Genomic DNA, 22,373 nt, shown 5'->3' on the forward strand with positions numbered 1-22,373 from the left:
GAGCCTCTGCGGTCATCACAGCTCCGTGAAATAAAGACCCAAGAGGTCCAGTCCACCCCTCGTCTGTCCTGGGGGTTTTCCTTGCTTTTGAATGAACGTTGTGGCGCCATGTCCATAAGTAGAACTGTATAAGTGTACGTAATTAATAGAACGGTGGTAGTTGTTTTTCTTGCTCGCGTCTTGTCCCTACCCCCATTCATTACGTGCTTGTACAGTGTATTGCTTTTGTTTGCCTCGCCTGATTACGTGCATGCCTGCATATGTGCTTATTCAATAAATGTGCTTGTTTAAATGTTAACCCGTTTGTTGTGTCCTTTTCCCTGCATTGAACTGCCGTATTGAGTTCGGATTAGTAGCTGGCTGGCTTTTTAACAGCAGATAAAGTGATCAGGTCCAATGGAGCTGGGCGATAAATACCCCGCTCAGTTATCCTAAAATGATGTGAGCTGCTTAAGTGGCTCGTTTCCAAGCGGCCCCATTGAGGTACAGTCTCGCGGTAGTCGGCCCGCGCGATTAATTAGGTATATCGACAATTCGGCGATTGACCCTGTCACGCGTGGGTAGAATATTAACTAGGCTGTGGTGTGCTTAAAAACACACCCATGGCTGGTTTCCGGCGTTGATCCGGAAAGCCGCGACTGGATTGTCTGTTCGGTGGGCAAAGCGGGCGCTATTGGTTAACCGCGGTCGTTCTCACGCCGGCGGGCGAGAAACCACAACAATATATATATTTGCGAATTCACGCCCGCCGGCGTGCGAAAGGCCACGTAACTCGAATAGCGGCACGTCGCCCACCGGACGGACAATTCTGTCGTGACCCTCTCGGACCAATGCCGGGAGCTAGTCACGGGTGGGCCTTTCGGCCTCACCACGATCGTGCCAATCGGCCCCCCCACGTGGGATAGGGTTGTTCGCCAAACTCGACCTACCAAAGTACCCAGGTGGAGGGTAGACCGGGCGATCGCACCTCGCCACAGGTCGACTCCGGACACGGGCCGCTTAAGCGATCCGTTCCGTACTATCGGGATAACCGAGCAGTGTTATCGTCGGCCTCGACGGTTCCGATTAATTATCGGGCGTATTAAGCCCACTACCAACCCTTTATGTGAAGCAAGATGGAGATTCAATTAAAGAAAAGACGAAGCAAAACGGGAAAACAGTTCAACATGATGCACATTTATTCCGCGGCACACGGAGAGCACACATATAACAATTAAAACAATTATGCACAAACAGCAAATGTAACAAAAGAAACAATGACGCAGAGATACTACCGAATAAGACCGACACACGGCAACACTTAACAGTTTTACTTCACCAGAATGGCGCCACACACACACACACACATTTACACAGAAACAAAAGAAAAGGCCACCCTCAAAGACAAGGGGGCAGACGGGGCCTGTGGGCCAATATTTGCGCGGGACCTGAAAGAGCGGTCAGGTCCGCGAGACCGGGTGGGTCCTACCCGCGTCTGATGAGCCGCAAATGTGGAAGCGCGGCGGTGCTCCGACTTCATGCTCCTTCGCGGGTTTCGTTGGCACTGCTTGGAGTGGGGTGGGAAGGGGCCCCCTTTTCGCACTATCTCAGCGCGGGGGAAAAAAGGGGGGGGGAATTGTTGATGCTCTGGGGAAAGAGTATAGCTGGCTTGCTTGGGTCCCGTGACGAGCGATTCCACCGCGACCCCGTCGCCGACCGCCATCCTCCTTGCCTCGGACCTGAACTCCTCGGTCTCTTCCCCCAATTCTCCTCAGCCGACTGCCGAAAACCACCGGGACGCCCTCTCCTCCCGACTCCACTCCGTGCTCCAAACTGACTCTGCCCAAAACTCTCTCCGCTCTTCTGCCACTCTCCGCTCTTCCAAGGCCGACTCTGCCTTTTCTGCCACTCTCCGCTCTTCCAAGGCCGACTCTGCCTTTTCTGCCACTCTCCGCTCTTCCAAGGCCGACTCTGCCTTTTCTGCCACTCTCCGCTCTTCCAAGGCCGACTCTGCCTTTTCTGCCACTCTCCGCTCTTCCAAGGCCGACTCTGCCTTTTCTGCCACTCTCCGCTCTTCCAAGGCCAACTCTGCCTAGATTCGCCCCGCGCTCGGCGCTTTATAGGCCGGCAGGAGAACACATATGCAAATTTCTGGATCAGAACGAGCTCGGGGGCGGAGCCACGCTCGCCCATTGGACGGAGAACAAGGGGCGTGAATCTCCCCTGATCCTAGAATTTGCATATCTCGATTCCACACAGACGCGCCTGGAGGCGGGGTCAATCCGCCCCGCGCTTGCTGATTGGACGGATCAGACGTGGGCGTGTAGCATTCCTGATCCAAATTCTCCTCGGAAAGGCCGCATTTTGCACTCGCGGCTCGGCGCGCGTCCTGTACGAGCCCAGGACAGCCTGACGCTTGGTGCTCACAGGTGGTGCGGGAATGGCCGCAGAAGGAGAGAGGTGAAGGTGGTGGAGGGTTTATGGTGGTGGTTTATGGCCATGGTGCCGTTTGGAATGGCGGTGATGCTATGTTTGCGGGAGCGAGTTATGAAGGTAAAGATCGTGGCTGTTGGTGTTGTTGTTGTTGTGAAGCGGCGTTGTGGTTGGTGGTTGTTGTGTGATGGTTGGAGAGTGGTTGGTTCAAAATAAAGATAGAACAGAAAAACGGCTATCTCAAAGCGTCGCAGCCCGAATGAATCACATTTATTCCCTCTAAACAACGGGTTTGGGGCTAACTACACATGTACTTGCAGAGATATCTCACCTACGGGACCTGAATGGTGGTTTGCGAATTTCCACCACCGTAACAATATATATATATATATATATATATATATATATATATATATATATATATATATATATATATATATATATATATATATATATATATATATATATATATATATAGTTACGTTTGTGGAAATTCACAGAACACCATTCAGGTTCCCCAGAGATCAGTTATTCAGATAAGTGTGTGTTTCAGGTTAGATTTCCCCACAGATGTATAAAAGGAATTATTCGTGTGCCAGGCTGTGCATCTTTGAGTTTGCCGTTATTCTTTTTCTATCTTTTATTTTAAACAAACATCTCCTCAACAACAACTTTACAGCCACGTCACCACCACCACAATGCCAACAACTCAACAACCACGCCATCCCCACGCCTAACAGCTCTATTCTCTTCCTTGGGTTTGGATGAAAGTCTGTGGTGCCTTGTCTTCCCAAGTAGAACTGAATAAGTGCATGATTGTGTACATGATTGAATCGGCATCGGCTGTAGGCTTTGCTCGTGTCTTGTCCCCTATCCCCATTCATTGACTGCATGCCTACTGAAATTAAATGCCCCATTGTTTGAATGTCAACCTGCTCGTTGCGTTACTTTCTGCCATTGACCGCTACGGTGCGCTCAGGATGTTAACTGGCTATTAAGGCTGACAAACGTGACAATCTGGTCCGACGGGATTTGGCGAATTAAAACCGCTCGGCTTCGCACACGGAACGAGCACGCTTAAGCGGCTCATTTTCGTACAGGTCCCGTCGAGGTATAAACTCTCGGTATTTCTGTCCGCGCGAGTAGTTAGGTATATCAAACAATTCGGCGATTGACCCTGTAGCGCCTGGACAGAATAATTGACTAGTTTATGATGTGTTAAGGCATCCATGGCTGGATTTCGGGGTTGGTCCGGAAAGGCACGACTGGATTGTCGCCTTCGGTGGGCGCGCGACCGCGATGGGGCTAAAACGGTCGTCCGCACGCCGAACGCGGTGGAAAACCACAAATATATGTATATATATATTTATATTGTGACGTCCACGGGACTTGAACAGTCCCGCCAACGTAGAATGAGCCGAAACGATGGAGGCGGTTTATTTATTTATAACCCAAACATGGCGGTTCTAATTGCTCTACCGCAAACGGGACGAGGAAGGTGGCACGAGTCACTTTTCACTGAGTTGATGATGTTTATTTGTTTTTACTATTAATCAGAAATAACAAGACTCGGCAAGAAAAGGGATCCGGGGCGATTCGACGGGATGGTGTGGGATCGGGCGTGGGGAAAAACACAGACAATTCCAATGAATATACAGATCTCAAACCCTCGAAGGCACCAAGCACGCGCGCACACACACACACACACACACACACACACACACACACACACACACACACACACACACACACACACACACACACACACACACACACACACACACACACACACACGTAGCTATTTCTGGTGGTCAGGCTGGACCGTGGTTTGGACGCAACTGTCCCTGGATCAGCGCCGGACGAGCTGGCCTTGCTCTCGTCAGGGGGGGGGGGGGGCAGGAGAAACCGTGGTGCTGTCGACCTCCTGGTCCTGGCTCAAGTCCGCTCACAGCCGCCAGGGAACCAGTTCTGGCGCCAAATTGCGAGCAGGAGAGGGAGGCAGGTCCGCCCGCCGTTCGACCCCGTACTCCGAGTCAGCAGAACCCCAGAGCCAACCAAGGTGAGGCACGAGGCTCAGCAAGGCTCCAAGACACGATGAAGAACACGATCGAATCAGCACAACAACAAGTATGCTTTCCGCGCGACAGCCTCCACACCCAAAAAAAACACGATCTCTGTCCCGATCTTCTTCCTCTTCCTTTTCGACCCCGAACAGAACCTTTTTATCCTCCTGTCCTCGTCGCTTCCAATCGAGCCGTTTATTGGCCCACCGCCGTCGCCTTCTGCCAATCGTGATCACGGGGCGGAGCCATCCGCTGCACTGTCCTGTGACGTCACGGCCAGCCTCCAGGGACGACTAAAAGGGGTTGACGCAGACACACTTACCCTATCCCGTGTCCCTATCTAATTACGTGACAATTATAATTTCCCCCTTGAAGAAATGAACATTTACTAGACAACTTATCACCACTGAATTGCTACTTATTACATCGAGATCCTGGTAAACTCGAACAGCATGGCATACCTAATTAAACATCCTAATTACCCTTTGAATGCATACCCCCCCTCAAATGTAACACTGCCCCCTCCTCTGGTACCGCAGCTCCTGCAAGGTATATCACAGGGGCTACCGTACCAGCCTTAACACTTACTGACTCACACCTAATTAACCTAACGAAATAAAGTAGGAGGGGCAATGGGCAGCGAGTCGCAGCTAACTTACCTATCCTGCTTAATGTACTACCCCCTTATGGCCTTATCCTCGCCTAAACAATCATTCGTTTTTTTTATTTTTATTTTATTTTATCACATGAGAGCACTGAGCGAAGTTGCACTCCATCTTCTGGATCATCACTCTTGCCCAGCACTCTTCCAGTGATCTGGGGAGGGGAAACAAAAGGTTCCACAAAAACACAACACTTATACTTTACATTCCTACTCTAAGCCTTAACGACACTATTCACAGGATATTTACACTTGACCGCCTCCCCCAGTGGATGCTAAAAGACCCAGCGTTACCTGGGGAGCCAATTTTCAAATTTGCTTGCCCCAAAATTATGCGGACATCATGCCCTTGCTGCACCTGTCAAGTTGTGCGGGATCGAGTGGGACTCACACATCTTCACAACACTCACACCATGGTCATCATCACATTTCTAGGTCATGGTCCTCATTTTAATCATGCAGGCTGAATCCCGTCGTGGCCGTGGGGTGGGTTACCACAAGATGATGGGGGCATCTCAGGTGCAACCATGCCCACAGGTAAGCTTTAGTCCAACCCAGACGTTTCTCTGCCCCGCTCCCTTTGATTCCCACCCCCCTGGTAGCCATCAGCTCTCATCCCGTACAACACACTGGAAGGGGTCTCACTGGCTCCTCTGGCCTTCCTGGGTCGCCAAGGTCCTATCCGCCTTGGTCGCCCAACCAGACCCTCTCCCAGTTGCCTCCAGACACTGTCACCATTAGCCACTTGGTGGTGAATCTCCTTGAAGGGGGTCGCAATTCACGATCACCGTGAGCTTCAGCAATCCCTGTGGACAAGCACATCATCTCCACCCACAAAACCCACATGACTCCCCCACCCCATCGGCCTTACATGTGACACCTGCATTTCTAACACTTCGCCGACCATGACCTTCCCTGTTACCACACCATGTCCAATAAAAATCAATGTGTGCACCATACATTTCACTTCTTAACTTGAAGCAACTCACACAGCACTTCTCACGCGATCCACGCACCAGCCATTGGACAGCCACTTGTGCCCGCTTTGTTACCAATTATCCACTGTCCCGATTGTCACTCTAAAACCCATCAGAACTTACAAATCCATGCCAATTTTCCCACAATTCATTTTTTTCCACCAAAGGAGGGCACTTCGCCACAATCTCAGCAGCCGAGCATGGCCGTATATGCTCAGCCCAATCTAGTCTCCCCGACAGTGATTTCCGGACTCGACCTATGTAAGGGCACCTCGGATAGACCTGGCGGTTCAGCAGGAGGATTCATCCTCTGTAACATTTGGGTAATGCCAAGTTCTCCCAGCCCCCCTCCTTGATCCTGAATCTCCGCCTGTCGGACTGTCACCGATGGCCTCTCGGGCACCCGACCCGGCCGACTCCACGAGGCCAGCCTGGCTGCGCAGTCAGCCGCTCGGTGAACGGTGGGTGGATCCTGTAGCTCCACTAGCGCTCGGACCTCAGGGTCAAGAAGAGCAGCTAAAAATTTCTCAAGTGCCAGTCTGTCCCATGCCTCCACTGTAAGGTCCCGATACGCGATCCTGACTGATTGGTAAATGTCCTGTGCCAGCTCCTGCACTGTCTCACCCAGCTTTAATCTGCGGTGCTGGAGCTGGGCCCGCACCAGATCACAGTTTGCCGCGAACCCAAACCGACGGCTCAACGCCTCGCGAATGTGGGAGCTGGTCAACATCCCCTCCGCGATCACGTTTAACACATCTGCGGCTGGTCCCCGCAACGTTGCCACCAAATTCCCTGTACGTTCCCGCTCATTCCACCCGTTTAGTCGGAAAATGCACTCAAATTGCGTCAGAAGAGCTTCAACGCTCCCTGACCCGTCGAAATTTACCAGGGGGATCACTTTTACGGTGGCCCGCTTCACAGTTTCTCCCTTATCCGAATCCAGCCCAGGGATCAAACGCCCTTGTGGCTGCGTATCAAATTTTGGAGCCCACTGTGGCCAAAGATGTTTTGTGGTGAGGGTCTCATGGGTCAATTTTGCCTCCTGTTCCAAACGTTGAATGGACCGATTCACCTCTTCCCTCAGGATCTTCTGGGCCCGCACAACCTCCTCCAAGGCTCCGTCGCGAGTTTGTAGCTGCTCCTCAACCAACCCGGACACTCTACTTACAAAAGACGGCTCTACCAGGCCTTTATCCAAGACTTCATCTTGGCTCATAATTTTATCTTGTTCGTCCAAACGAGCCTCCAATCCTTTTACCTCCTCCGCCAAATTCATCCCTTGCTTCCTCAGCTCTCCCCACTCTTCTATTTGCAGCTGCATACGAGCATCCACACAGGCACGATGACGTTCCAGGCTTTCATCCACTTTATCAACCCGAATGTTCGTTGCATCAATTTTATCTACCAATTTTTTCCATATATTTTCCCCCTCCAATGTAATTTCTACCTTTGTTTCCTCCAATCTATCCTCGAATTTACTTTGTATTTCCCCCAATTTAACATACACACACTCCTGCATCTCAGTTTTCATTTTCTCCATCTTTTCCCCCAATTCATCCCTCATTAAATCAATCAGTGCACCCAACTGTACCCCCATTACCCCCAATTGATCTGTCATTTCTGCCCTCTGTGTCACGAATTGATTTTCCATTTGTGCCGTCATTTCTGCCCTCTGTGTCACGAATTGATTTTCCATTTGTGCCGTCATTTCTGCCATTTGTACCCCCTGTGCCGTCATTTTTGCCCCCTGTGCTGTAATTGCACTCATTAAACGTTCCAACATTGTCCAGATCGTCATCGTGCCGGTTTCCGGCGCTGCCGGCTCTGTTACGGGCGATGAAGCACGGTCCACGCTCGGAATGGGGGAGGTTCCAACCCTACCCCCGTCTCTCCCTTCTTCCCCCGACTCGCTGCCAGACACGTGGCCTTCCTCCTCAAACATCTGCACATCCGCCATGGTGCAGAAGTCCCGTTTGCCGCCAATTAATTTAAATTTGAAAAATCCCGCCAAAATTTTCCCGCGCTTTTCTGTAGTAATTTTATATTCCAATTCGTGGCGAGATTTTAATCTTGGTATATTCTCCCGATACCAAATATAATTTAGAGGGGTTCGAACATCCAACACCCTGACACCAATGTGACGTCCACGGGACTTGAACAGTCCCGCCAACGTAGAATGAGCCGAAACGATGGAGGCGGTTTATTTATTTACAACCCAAACATGGTGGTTCTAATTGCTCTACCGCAAACGGGACGAGGAAGGTGGCACGAGTCACTTTTCACTGAGTTGATGATGTTTATTTGTTTTTACTATTAACCAGAAATAACAAGACTCGGCAAGAAAAGGGATCCGGGGCGATTCAACGGGATGGTGTGGGATCGGGCGTGGGGAAAAACACAGACAATTCCAATGAATATACAGATCTCAAACCGTCTAAGGCGCCAAGCGCGCGCGCGCGCGCGCGCGCGCGCGCGCGCGCGCACGCACACGCACGCACGCACGCACGCACGCACGCACGCACACACACACACACACACACACACACACACACACACACACACACACACACACACACACACACACACGTAGCTATTTCTGGTGGTCAGGCTGGACCGTGGTGTGGACGCAACTGTCCCTGGATCAGCGTCGGATGAGCTGGCCTTGCTCTCGTCAGGGGGGAGCAGGAGAAACCGTGGTGCTGTCGACCTCCTGGTCCTGGCCCAAGTCCACTCACAGCCGCCAGGGAACCAGTTCTGGCGCCAAATTGCGAGCAGGAGAGGGAGGCAGGTCCTCCCGCCGTTCGACCCCGTACTCCGAGTCAGCAGAACCCCAGAGCCAACCAAGGTGAGGAACGAGGCTCAGCAAGGCTCCAAGACACGATGAAGAACACGATCGAATCAGCACAACAACAAGTATGCTTTCCGTGCGACAGCCTCCACACCCAAAAAAACACGATCTCTTTGTCCCGATCTTCTTCCTCTTCCTTTTCGACCACGAAAAGAACCTTTTTATCCTCCTGTCCTCGTCACTTCCAATCGAGCCGTTTATTGGCCCACCGCCGTCGCCTTCTGCCAATCGTGATCACGGGGCGGAGCCATCCGCTGCACTGTCCTGTGACATCACGGCCAGCCTCCAGGGACTACTAAAAGGGGTTTACGCAAACACACTTACCCTATCCCGTGTCCCTATCTAATTACGTGACAATTATCATTTCCCCCTTGAAGAAATGAACATTTACTAGACAACTTATCACCACTGAATTGCTACTTATTACATCGAGATCCTGGTAAACTCGAACAGCATGGCATACCTAATTAAACATCCTAATTACCCTTTGAATGCATACCCCCCCCTCAAACGTAACAATATATATATATATATATATATATATATATATATATATATATATATATATATATATATATATATATATATATACACACACCTATTGTTACAGATTTCAGAATCCGGTCTGATGAATGCATCCACACATCCAGGTCCTCAGACAGCTATTTCCTTCGTGCATGTTCAGATTAGCCCCATCCCCCTGTATAATGGGATGTTAAAATGAATGTGATGAGTTGAGAAGGGTAAAGAATAGATCCCCTCTCTTATGGGAAGCTTTTTTTCTTTATGACAGACACGTTTACACGCATTTCTTTCGTGAGCTCTGACGGCCACCCTTATTTTTCCTCAGCGACGTTCTTTCACGAGCTCCGACGCCCACCTTTTTTTGGAGCGCACAGAAACTCATGGTAACCGTGCGCAAGTGGGGCAGGGTGAGCTTGGGGCGGACTGTGCCCGCTGAGATGGCCCACAGATATAAAACAAATTGGAGGTCCGTTCTGAAGTGAGAGAAGTGAGAGGAAATGGGCAAGAGAAGTGAGAGGAAAAGAGGAGAGAGAAATAAGCAAGAGAAGCAAGCACGAGAAGCAAGCAAGAAGCGGGTGTCAACGTGCAAAAGAGGAGAAGAAAGCGAGCATGTGGTGCGCGTGTGGGTGTCTGACCAGCGCCAATGAGACAATTCGTCCTTCCCAGTGCTTGAGCAAGCGAGCGTGTGGTGCGCGTGTGGGTGTGAGCAGCGCCAACGAGTGAGGCACGGGTCGGTCACCAACATGTGAGGCGCGGGTCAGTCCCTGACGGACCGTGTGGGCCACTGGACGTCACCAGTTTCGTGAGGGGTGAGAAGCTGCCCATGTCGCAGCACCAGGGTCTAAACTTGCGCCAGACGATCTCGGTGCCCTCCCAGACGTCGACTGGCATTCCAGGCTGTTCAAGAGAGGGTGCACGGCAAGGCTGGGTGCTGCCGATGGATGTGACACGCACACACACATTTCAGGACGTTTTCACTTCACGGATGACTACTTTCTGGTGAGCGAGACGATTCTTCTCCCCCCCCTCCCCCCCAGTGAATGATCTGATGGGTACCCTTGTCTGTGTTTAGCTGGAAGTAAGTCAACCCCCGATAAGCATCTGCTCTTTATCTCTTTCTTGGCATTTTGATTGATTTTGCTTTGCAATTTATTCTTTATTTACCTCAGAAAATAAAAAGTTTTCGATTTATTTATTTTATTATTAATAAATTATTTGTCCATTTCCAAACTGTCTGGGTTTGTCCTTTCCTTCCATTGGTCTCACATTGTCTGAACCTAGATAGACTGGGAGGTAATTACCACAGATTTGACCAAAAATAGTCGGCACGCACCAGCGGTTAAAACGCTCGGCCGCCCGAATTAAAATCTAATCGAGATAACATTGGTGCTTTGCAAAGGGCGTGCTCCCTGCTCAGGTAACCATGTGACCCCCAGTTAAACGGCATAATTAGATGGTGGACACTGGAACTCATGGTTAACTGGGTGGCATTCGTGGTTCGAAAACAACCCACCGTACCACAACGTTAATTGTGAGCGGTGGCCCCAGGTCCCGCTCTAATGAGGACAACCGGGGATTAATCCCCCTGAGTGATAGGATGGTGTCTCGGTACCCGTGGCCGCAACAATATATATATATATATATATATATATATATACATACATATATATATATATATATATATATATATATATATATATATATATATATATACATATATATACATATATATATATACATATACATATATACAAGCGGAACTCCTCGGACAAAGACCTTTATATTATTAAGGTAAGTTCGTCGGTGGTAATCATTAAATAAAGTTTATAATTATAAAGGTTTTATGGTCCCTGGTCAAGTAGTGAGAAAAATCAGCAGATAGAGCAAAACAAACAAACAGAATAAGCATATTATAAGCTCACCTGGACTTTAATCGAGCGGTGTCCGAAGATGAGTTAGTCAGTGAGTCAGTCAGGAAACACTTTTTTTTTTGTATACCTTGTCGAGGCTCATATGAGAGCTAACACAACGCATAGCAAGGGGGGCATGAGACAAGAGGGGCAGGAGTGAGAAGGACAAAACAGTGGGGAACAGACATTAGATCTGTGGAAGGGAGAGGGATGGGGCGGGGAACACGGCGAATGCAAGATGGACATTACAGGGACTTTCAGGAAGGAAAGCAGGGAATTTGAAGGAGGTGGGCTTGGGTGGATTAATGGGGGTAGAAAAGATCGAGGATTTGGGTGGGGGACGATAAGAGGTGGTGGTGAACAGCTGCTTTGAAGGCCTGGAGGGAAGAATGGAATTGAATAGACTGAGGGAGTTTATTCTAAAAGTGGGAAAAAAAGAGGAATGAAAGAGTGAAGGTGAGCAGCGATTCGTGATTTTGGTAGTTTTCCAGAAGGGGGTTGTTGACGGACCTTGACCGCCCTGCGGAAATGTGGTGGGGACAAATCGCAGAGAGAGCACTTCAGTCATTATCGCTTGAACCAAGCACACAATTTTGATGAAACTTGGCCACGAGCTTCATATCTGATGCCTAACGAAGGTGTATTGACAGCATCAAAATTTGCGCTCATGAAGGGGGTCTATGGGGTGGGGCGGGGGAGTTTGACCCCCCCCCCCAAATTTGCTATAGTCTCCAAAACTAAACACACAATTTCGATAAAACTTGACCACAACATTCTTCACCTATGATGTACCAAAGTGCATCGACCTCATCAAAGTCTGCGATCAAGAGTCGACTCTGGGGTGGGGGTTGACCCCTCAAAATAGGTACTTGCTCTCTTCTCTGAAATACACACACAATTTCAATGAAACTTGACCACAACCTTCATCACGCGTGATGTACCGAAGAATGTTCATGGCATCATATAAATGAGGGTCTAAGGAGTTCTGTGGGGGGGGGGGGGAATATAAGGAGGGTTGAGTGACTGTTGCTCCTGATCCAGGTGAGCTTCAGGACAGGTGGTCCTCTTTTTATTATTACTTTCAAAGGGTCTCAGGCTCATGGAAGAGCAATCACGCAAATGACAAACAGATAGAAAAATACAGCAGGTGACCTTGGGGGATGAAGGGAAGGGGAAAGTGATGTAGTTTCCCAAGGCACTCTGGGTATAAATGATGACATTTTACGTCACTTTTCCGTGAAGGAAAAATTTCCCCTCCACCATAACCCCTGCCTCCATGGATACCAAATCCAAGGGGTTTGTCCGTCCTCTATGCTCAAAACTCTGACCATTTTTAAAGTCTTCGATATCATTCGACCATGGTCAGATTCAAGCGGCCGTCCTCCCAGACTGAGAGCGGACACTCTTAACCGCAACACTACGAGCATTTTCAAAATAGTCCAGATGCAAAAACAGGACTTCTATTCCAATCACATAAACAATCTCACCCACTGCTGGATAAAATGAGACACTGGATAGCAGCTGCAAAGATAACAATAACGGCATTCTGTGGAGCACATGCATCCGCCAGGTTGAACAGTATATATTTTGTATCTCACTGATAGGTCAGATCTGGATGTGGACCTGAACCAAAATCGAATCGGCTTGTTCTCGTCAACTAACAAACTCATCCACCAAGTTTTATCATAATCTGTCCTTAACTTTTTGAAATATCATGCTCACAGACAGACAAACAAACATACAGACAGACGGGTGAAAACGTAACCTCCGTCCACCTTCGGTGGCATAGGTAAAAAGGACACATCGTTGCAAAGTTTTGCTAGTGTGGAAACATGCTTTCCGATTGAGGGTTCGTCTTTTCACCGCTACCCCCTCCCCTCCTCAATCCCTCTGCCCGACTCTCCATTTACTAGATTCCTCATAAATTGAGATAAAGTGCCACCAAAGTCATTTTGCGGCAGGGAATCCATGGTGGTTTGCTATTAGCTGCCACCAACATCAACCAGGGTAAAAATTTGGAATTTGGTTAGTGCAAGGCAAGTATAGGCCTACACTTTCCAAAAGACAGCTTGGATATTTATTGTTCGGAAGTGAGTGACACCAGATGGGATTATAATGTAGAATGGAACCAGATAGAATACGCAAATAAATCAACAGATACGACTCCATCCACGTTAGATGTCAACTGACTGTTACGTGTGATTTCAATTAAAGGTCACATTAAAAAGAGAGAGAGAGACAGACAGACAGACTCAAATGAAAGAAAGAAAATACAAGATGCTTTCAACTTGAGTTATGATCTGCAAAATTATTTTCAAGGTACACATTATTATCTTTGATCTGTTGAATCCAAAATTGAATTGGTTTATCTTTGTATGACAGTCCACACTTGTGCGAAGTTTGGTTGAAATCCCTTCAGTGGTTCACGAGTTATTGTGGCAAGAAAGATTTTCAATTAAAGGTCACAAGACCACAAATATTTTGAACCCAAAATCTAATGAATTCATCTTTGCATCATGGTACAGGTATGTGTCCCTCAAGCAGTTCAAGTTATCATGGAAATGTAAATCTGCTACGCATACACGGACAGACGAACAACCTGGAAACATGATGCCTCTGGGGCCTTTGATTACCAGAGGCATAACTTTTTTTTAACATTTAGAAGGAACAAATTAATTTGAATAAGGATATGTATATTTTAATGCAGGAGTCACGTCAACGAAGGAATAATTTATTTTAAAGTTAAACAAACAAACAAAAAAAAATAGATAAAAAAAAGAGGTCCCAGAGTTGCAGCAATAATCAAAATAAATAAATTTTTTAAATGGTAGCCCAAACGACTTGACCTCATTACCTTTATATATTAATTTTACTTTTGAGCTAGGAATGTCATCCCTGAAACTTTTGGCCATGTTGCCCAAACCTTTCCTGAAATACAAGTAGTCAAAACAATACCTTTGGATAGAGTTGAGATACTTCTTCACAGCATTGCAGAAAGAGTCCATCCCCCAACTTCCTGTCATGCATCCAAGCACAGGGGTATGGACATCACAATATTGCAAGTTAGGAAAGGATGCGAGTAAAATGAAAGGGAAGTAAAAAAGAGAGGCTCTAACTGATGTCTATTTCCAGTGGACTCATGCCGATTGGAATACCCAACAGCTTTATTAAATTCTGAATTAATATTTTTTCATCCTCACATCTACGTTTTGTGAACAAAGCCGAGGCTCATGGAAGAAATAAGATCCAGAGCAGAAACTAGAACGGAGGCACTCGGAAGAGCACATATCTCCGCCAGGCTGAAAAGTTGGTTTCCCAATGACAGGCCGGATCTGCATCCGGACCTTAACCAAAATCGGCTTGTTCCTGTCACCCAACAAACTCATCCCAAGTTTTGTCATAATCCATCCACAACTTTTGGAAATAGCATGCTATATATATATATATAATTTTTGGCCCCATCTCTCAATGGTGAAGAATCAATAAAATAATTTAAAAATTCTCCTATCCGGATCTTCACCAAAATCGAATCAATTCATCGTTTTCACACACTCGACATGTCAACCAAGACTCATCAGAATCCATCCACAACTTTGAGATATCCTGCTCACAGACAGATAAGCAAACAGGGGTGAAAATACAACCCCCAATCCACCTTTGGTGGCAGAGGTAACAAGTCCCACCAATTCTAATAATCTCTGGAACATATTTATTTGAACTGGCGAGAGTCCACAATGTTATCTTGCAGTAATTGGAATAGTTAATATTGCATTTTCAGTACATTATATTGGCTTTGTGGACAGCTGTGACAGCATGACGGCCATGTCGCGTCGCATAGTCGAACGCAAACTTAGCGATCCTCTGTGATTTGTTCCGGGTAACTATCTTCAGGCATTCCACCACTCCGCTCACGCTCTGTCAGAAAATGGGTAAAAACAAAACAAAATCAGCACAACTAAACTCATACCAACAGCCTGTATTGGAAGAAAATTGTATTATATAATATAGAGGCCAAAACACTTGTACATGTCTAAAATGAGCAATCTATGATCTACAGGAACAAGCTAATGAACTCCCAACATCATAATGCTGTTGTGATTTTTCAATCGTGTTATTTTTCAATATTCAAAGCCAATGCAAATCATTTGGAGGGTGGGTGGGATTTGGACGGAGTTCAATTTATTTGTTCTTTTGCACCTTCACAAGGACTACTGTTCAGGGGAAGGTGGGAGTGTATATTTACCTGAATGGGAAAGGGCAGGGACCCCCTCCCCCTGGTGGTATATCAGTGCAATATAAATTTGCCACTGTCAATCTTTGTGCTGTCAGATCCGCTCAGGAAGGGCAAAGCTTTGTAGTCATGAACGCTCGGGCAGATGTCATTCATTTAGACTTTAGAGCCTCGGGTTGTCCCACCTGACTGTTCACCCATCTCTCCCCCCTTCCTTTTTTTGTGCTTGCAAGCACCTCCAAATTCAAACCACAGTTCTCCATCTTTGCCAAGCCATTTGGGCCTGGCAAAGATTATTTTGCATATAGAGAAAGACACCATTGTAGTCAGTACGAAACAGTCCTGCGGCAGGCTACAAGACCAAAGCCCATGGGGGTTGAGGAGAAACAATGTGCAGAAAGGTGTGGAGAGATCTGAAGGGGGTGAGGTTTAGTTTGTTGAGATTGAGTGTGTTGAAAAGAGAAAAAGATGAGGCTCTCAGTTTATCACCAAGGGCTGAAAAGATGAGCCTGCTGCCCTTCCCCACCAGCCTGCCAGTATCCAGCCTGCTGCCCTTCCCCACCAGCCTGCCAGTATCTGCAGTGGATGGGCAAGCAGCGACACTATTCCCACCATCTCCCGTTGTATTGTTACCTCCATCACTAGAGATGGACGGAAGCTACGTTTCTACCCTTGTCTGTCTGGTTGTCGTCTGTGAGCAGGATATCTCAAAAAGCTGTGGACTGATTTGGACGAAAGTTGGTGGACAGCTTGGCCTATCAGCAGGATATAAAACAAACTGTTCGCCTGGCGGAGGTACATGCTCCATCGAGTGCCGTTCTCGTTTTATGTGTGACAATTAATTTGCCAGCATTGGTACAGGAAGTCTTGCACGGCGCATGTGGCGAATGTGAATGTGAATCTCTGCCATTGCTGTATTTTGTTTATTTGCCCATTCGGCTTTATTCTTGGTGTTGCACGCAGGCACACATGCACCTGAAATGTTCTATTCTCCTACACTAAAGAAAAAGCATTTGATAAGAAAGAGAGAAATATACGTCATGCCGTGATATCCACCTCATGCTCGAGTGAGCTGTACTCTCCCTCTGTCTGCTCCCTGATGACCACCAAGTCCAAGTTGGGGTGACGTGTTGCACAGCCAAGCAGAGACTTACAGCGAACCACATTCGCAAAAAGGTCCATCTGACGCCTGTTCAGCAGAAACAAGTCATGTTCTGCACGTTTTCCTGCATCTCAATATATATATCTATCATTCTTTTCATCTCGTCCACAAACCTACTTTCCAGTAACCTTTGCCCACTCTTTTCCTCCCCATTCTCACCGCAGTTCCATCTCGTATGAATTCAACTCCCCTTTGACCTCCATCGGAGCATTCAGTTTTCCTTGTGAGACACACCCAACCACAGTTTTAGAAGAAGAAAAGATCAAAAAAAATTACTTCCATAATAAGTTACAACTGCTTTAGATTTGCAGACGCTGCATGTGCGTTTTCAGTGACTCGCTTCCACTAACTGGGGCACTTTTAACCTGCTGTTCATCGGGCCAAATCTGCAAGTGAAATGGTCTTTTTAACATAACTTTCAGGATTTAAACAAAGGTGGCAATTCGGGATTTGTTAAAGTTTTCCTGGCTGCAAATCAGACTCACAGAAATATAAGAAAACGAGAAATATCCGTGAAGTAGAGTTCCTACCATTTCCTGTTTATACAAGCAAGCAGAGGCAGTGGAACAAAAGAACAAGGGGGGGGGGGGACAGACTGACACACACACACCTTTTTACCTTACCACCACAGCATGCACACAGTAATCCACACACAGGCCCTCTATTTATAATGAAGTTCCCTTTCCAGTGAACACTAATGACACACTTCTGGTTTGATGAATTAATTTCCAAATAAAAAAATAAATAAATCCGAGTTATTGTTATTATTATTAAATGGTTATTCCTTCACGCAACTTCCAATGCTAGGAACCTGTTTACACGAAAACTAGCCAAACTGAAACAAGAGATTAATACAAAGACATAGACAAACACTCCCACATGACCTAATCAACCAATTAGCACAATAACCCCTCTCCAATACAATGGAATACATATTCTTAGCATGAACCATAAAATCATCCTTAACAGAACAAATTCTCACAAATCGAATAAGCTGAGATGAAAACATAGTGCAGCCTATCTTAACCGGAATAACATCAGATGCTGGTACATTACTACATGGAAAAGTATTGTAATGGTTTTGAAAAACTTACCCCAGGGGGAGTACATACACGGACACGTAGGTGACCCGAGGATTAGTTATTTCATTAGTCTTTGTATAGACTATAAGATAGTCCTTGGTCCCTTGTCACAGGGCTGTTTGGGGAGCATGAGTTGGCTCGGCTGTATTTTGCCAGTGTAATGTCTCTCCCCCTCTGTTACTTTCAATATTTCCTCATTCACTCCATCATTCTGTTCAATTCCCCTGAAATTTTCAATCATCCCTCCATTACCCCATTTCAATGGTCCACCAATAATCTCCCCTCCATCAAACATCATTTCAACAGTCCCTCTTTAACCCCCATCAGTCTTGCCTTTGTGGAAGAAAAAAAAATTATATTCATGCACTCTCAATTATAATTGTTGCTGGTGCTTTATAAATTTAATATTTATGCTATAGTCGAATTGCTGTCAATTATGTTTCCCTTTTGTCTGGGTGTTGATGGGGGGGGGGGGTGGGGGGATGTCTTGCTGTGCTACAGGGTGGCCTGGTCGATGGCACTGCAACTTTGGTCATGATTGTGTCATTCTCTTTCACCCAGTGGACACGTATTGCAGTTAGAGTTATTTTGCCTAATGCTTATCAGACCCATGTACTCACTGACTTTTATATACACAATTCCTTATATTCATTTCTTCATAAGACCTATAACCTAATGTCTTATCCTCCCTCACCAAGGCCAGCTGAAGGTAATCATGCTCTCTTTGTTCCCCCACAGTATATAGTATATATATATATATATATATATATATATATATATATATATATATATATATATACACACACACACACACACACACACACACACACACACACACACACACACACACACACACACACACACACACACACACACACACACACACACACACACACACACACACACACACACACACACACACACACACACACACACACACACACACACAGTAATCCCCCGTTTCTCGCGGGGGTTACGTTCCAAACCTCCCCGCGCTAAGTGAAAATCCACGATGAATGGACGCCTCCCCCAAAAAATTCGACTCGTCTGGTCTGGTTGGTTTGGGAGTGATTGGGTTTGAGGTGCCTGAGATCGACTAGTCTGGTCTGGTCGGTTTTGAGGTGCTGGTTATGAGCAGTGCTCGTCCAACGGTGGCAAACCTTTTTCCTTCCCGAAGCATATATCGAGCACCTTTACCTTAACCTTCTCCTGGAGCGTCCCAGGACCTTCCTCTGGCGCTTCATTTCCTTGCCAGAAGCCTTAGAAGGTGCAGGGCGTTTGGGTGGCATCGTGGGGCTTGGAGAAAAAAAAACGAAGAAAATATTCGAAGTTCACAAGCGAAACTTTGTCTCGTGCGTTGTGTGACTGGTCGAGCACCACGCATTATAATTTATTGCTTAAATAATTTATATTTTATATATTATAACCGCGATGTACCAGGGAAATCCACAGAAAAAAATTAGTTACGTTCCAAGGGAAAACCCGCGATGAAGCGGGGGGTTGACTGTATGTATATATGTATGTATATATATATATATATATATATATATATATATATATATATATATATATATATATATATATATATATATATATATATACATCAGGAAATGTAAGCTTAGTTTCGTGCAAATCATTGTGGATGTTTACCATCTCAGTGTTTTGGTCTCCGTGGTACCGCAAATAAATGTTTTCTGATCAAATGTACTTTTCGTTGTGGACAGTGAATTAATTTGTTTCTTACAAATTCGGTTAATAGAACAAATCAGAAAATTCCACAACACCTTCAATCCCGCAGCTGTTTGGTCATCCCTCGGTCATGCGGGGCTCCTTTCCGTGTTCCCTCCATCCGCGCATTGCTTGATGAACCAACGAGTGCTCTTGCACGCATGTTCGTGTCGAGTCTCAAATGCATGTTCGTGGTGCTTCGTACTCGACGTGGCCTACGAGGTGTGGTGCTTCTCGCAGGTGTGGTTCAGTACAAAACAGTGCGAATGGGCGTTTTCCACGTGAAGGAGGGGGCTGGGGGCTCTCGTTGTGGCTTTTGGGCACGTTGAGGGCGGGACGGGGGCTTCATTGAAAGGTCCCTCAGAACGATGTGGAAATTTCCCCAAGTGACGTCATGCACCCACCCCCAACGGCTGCGGACAAATGGGAGGGTAAGAAGGCTTGTGGGAGGAGGGGAGAAAAGCCTATGTGAAGAAGAAGCAAAAAAGCAAGATAAGCACACGGTATGGGCTCACACAAGCAGGGATGAAAAGCGCTCCTGAGCAGACGACTCAGAAAGCAGAATGGGAAGAAGCAAAAGGGCAGACAGCAGAAGAGAAAGCAGAAAGGAGAAACGAACGGGACAAGCTCGCATGAGAAGACTAAAAGACTGAGAAGGATCGGGAGGGAAGGAATAAACATGAGGGAAAAGAAAGAAAAGTTTCACAAGCAGTTGGTGTCGAGCTTCTGTGGAAAAAGAACACTCCTTGCACGAGCGTCATCCTGCCCTCTCGATCCTGTCAGCCACGAAGGACGAGGAAGGTGAACAAGGGCACCTCATCGATGGGGGCCTGAAAAGGAAGAATCTGAGGCAGAGGAGGCAGAGTCGCACATCTGGGTCGCCAGAGAGGACTCGCCCGAGTCTGGGCACCTCAGAGACACGGCTGTGTGCTCCCATCACATCACATCGGCACTGCCCACCTTCCCCATCCATTTTCCTCTGCATTCTCCTCCATATTTGTGTGCGGTGAGGGAGAGAAGGAAAGACCCCTTTCCTTTTCTTCATACATTACTTTTATTTTATTTTCAAGTCCTTGTTTTATCATTTGCCCCCAAGTGAATGATGGCCAAGTCTTTTGTTTAAGTAAGATTGAAGTAGAATATGTGTTATGGTTAAATCTGCTCTTGTGTGCCTTTTTGCTTTTTTGTTGATAAATACTTGCTTTTAAAAGATTGCTCCCCTTGTGTGTTTGTAATAAATAATTGTTTGTTGTTATTTCCAACCTGTCTCGGTTGTCTTTTCCTTTATTGTCCGATGGAGTGCACAAGTAAGGTTAGACGGGACATTCTAACCCAATAATTTGCTTTGTCAGCCAGGGTACACTCACTGTAACGCTCGGCAGTAATCAGAGTGTGCGCTGAGAGCACTGACCCAAATTAGCCAGCCGTCCACAGGTAAGGTATGAGAAGTAGTGTGGCATTCGGCGTTCGTGGTTGCTTTGCAACCTGCCGGTGCACGGAGTTATCTTTGCCCGGCGGCCTCAGGACCGGGCGTTCGGGAGAGACCCCAAGTGCTTCCCCTCGTGGCAAGCCTCGAACCCCGGATCCGCGACAGTATTGACAACAGGAAAACTAAAATAGTCAACTTCATTATGTATATTTGCACTAAAACAATTATTTCCAACTCTCACCAACACATCCAGATATACCACTTCACTATCACTATTAACTGTTATTTGGCCTTCTGAATAAATCCTATGAATCAGCCTTTCAAAAAATAGTTAAATCGTACAAATATCATCAATATATCGACATGCAGAAAAACAATATTTTCGCTAAACCTAACTACTTCTCCTTCATCAACTTCTGCACAAATGAAAACTCACAATAAACAAGAAAATGGCCACTAATTGGAGGCTACAGTTCCCTCCCATTGGAATGCTTTTTATTTGTTGAAATATTTTCCCCACCAAGAGATACAAAAGTGTTAAACAAAATAATATTGTTGTGGTTACCAGATTCGCAAACCACCATTCAGGTCCCTTAGGTGAGGTATCTCGGTAAGTGCATGTGTAGTTAGGCCCAAACCCGTTGTCTAGTGGGAATACATGTCATTTATACGTGCTGCGACTCTTCAGGATAGCCGTTTTTCTTTTACTATCTTTATTTTGGACCAACCGCCATGATCACAACCACAACATCAACCACCAACCACAACGCCGCTTCACCACAACCGCCATGACCTTTACCGTCGCAACTCGCCACCATCGCATCACCGTCATCTCGCGCCACTCATGGGCACCGATGCTGGACTCGTGTAGGGCGCACGTTGAACAGCGTGTACAAAATCACGGATTTTCTGCTTCAAGAACGGATCCAAAACGACACACGCCCACTTTTTGCCGTCCAATCGGTGAGCGAGGGGCGGGTGGCCCCGCCCCAGGGCGATCGATATATGCAAATTTGTGGATCAAAAAGCCTTCACGCCCACTTTTTCTCGGGCCAATGGGGAGCGAGTTGAAAGGTCAAAGGGAGGGGGTCAAAGGCGAAGTTACGGGGGGATAAAAGGACGGTGTTCGTCAGTCAAAGGAGTCGTAAAAGTCGGAACGAGGAAGAAGGGAGTCGCAAAGGAGTCAGAAGAGAGTCAGCAGAACGGGAACGAGAAAGAGTCAGCAGAACGGAGGCGAAGGAGTCGGAACGAGGCGAAGGAGTCGGAACAGAGAGTCAAGACTTCGCGGGCGGTGGAGCTGCTCGTCGTGTGCGTTGAAGTCGGAACGGAGGGGACGAGCTGTGGA

General features: G+C 46.9%; 1 protein-coding gene and 1 long non-coding RNA gene across 3 annotated transcripts in view; one reads left to right on the forward strand and one right to left on the reverse strand.

The window, feature by feature from the left end:
• Positions 1 to 22,373, reverse strand: part of IDH3B (isocitrate dehydrogenase (NAD(+)) 3 non-catalytic subunit beta) — a 37,086-nt gene that overhangs the window by 6,181 nt on the left and 8,532 nt on the right. For both annotated transcript variants that reach the window (XM_085871309.1, XM_085871310.1), the window contains exons 5-8: positions 16,949 to 17,009; positions 16,684 to 16,816; positions 15,178 to 15,311; positions 14,352 to 14,412 (exon numbers count right to left, since the gene is read on the reverse strand). In XM_085871309.1, coding sequence (XP_085727435.1) covers positions 14,352 to 14,412; positions 15,178 to 15,311; positions 16,684 to 16,816; positions 16,949 to 17,009 — 389 coding nt within the window. The remainder of the gene's footprint in view (positions 1 to 14,351; positions 14,413 to 15,177; positions 15,312 to 16,683; positions 16,817 to 16,948; positions 17,010 to 22,373) is intronic.
• Positions 19,021 to 22,373, forward strand: part of LOC147033175 (uncharacterized) — a 388,661-nt gene continuing 385,308 nt past the window's right edge. Inside the window, exon 1 of the long non-coding RNA XR_015055462.1 lies at positions 19,021 to 19,138. This is a non-coding gene — a long non-coding RNA (uncharacterized LOC147033175). The remainder of the gene's footprint in view (positions 19,139 to 22,373) is intronic.

This window comes from Eptatretus burgeri, chromosome 2, assembly GCF_056783735.1.
Source record: "Eptatretus burgeri isolate ZD-2024b chromosome 2, Ebu_testis_v1, whole genome shotgun sequence".
Taxonomy (NCBI): domain Eukaryota; kingdom Metazoa; phylum Chordata; class Myxini; order Myxiniformes; family Myxinidae; genus Eptatretus; species Eptatretus burgeri.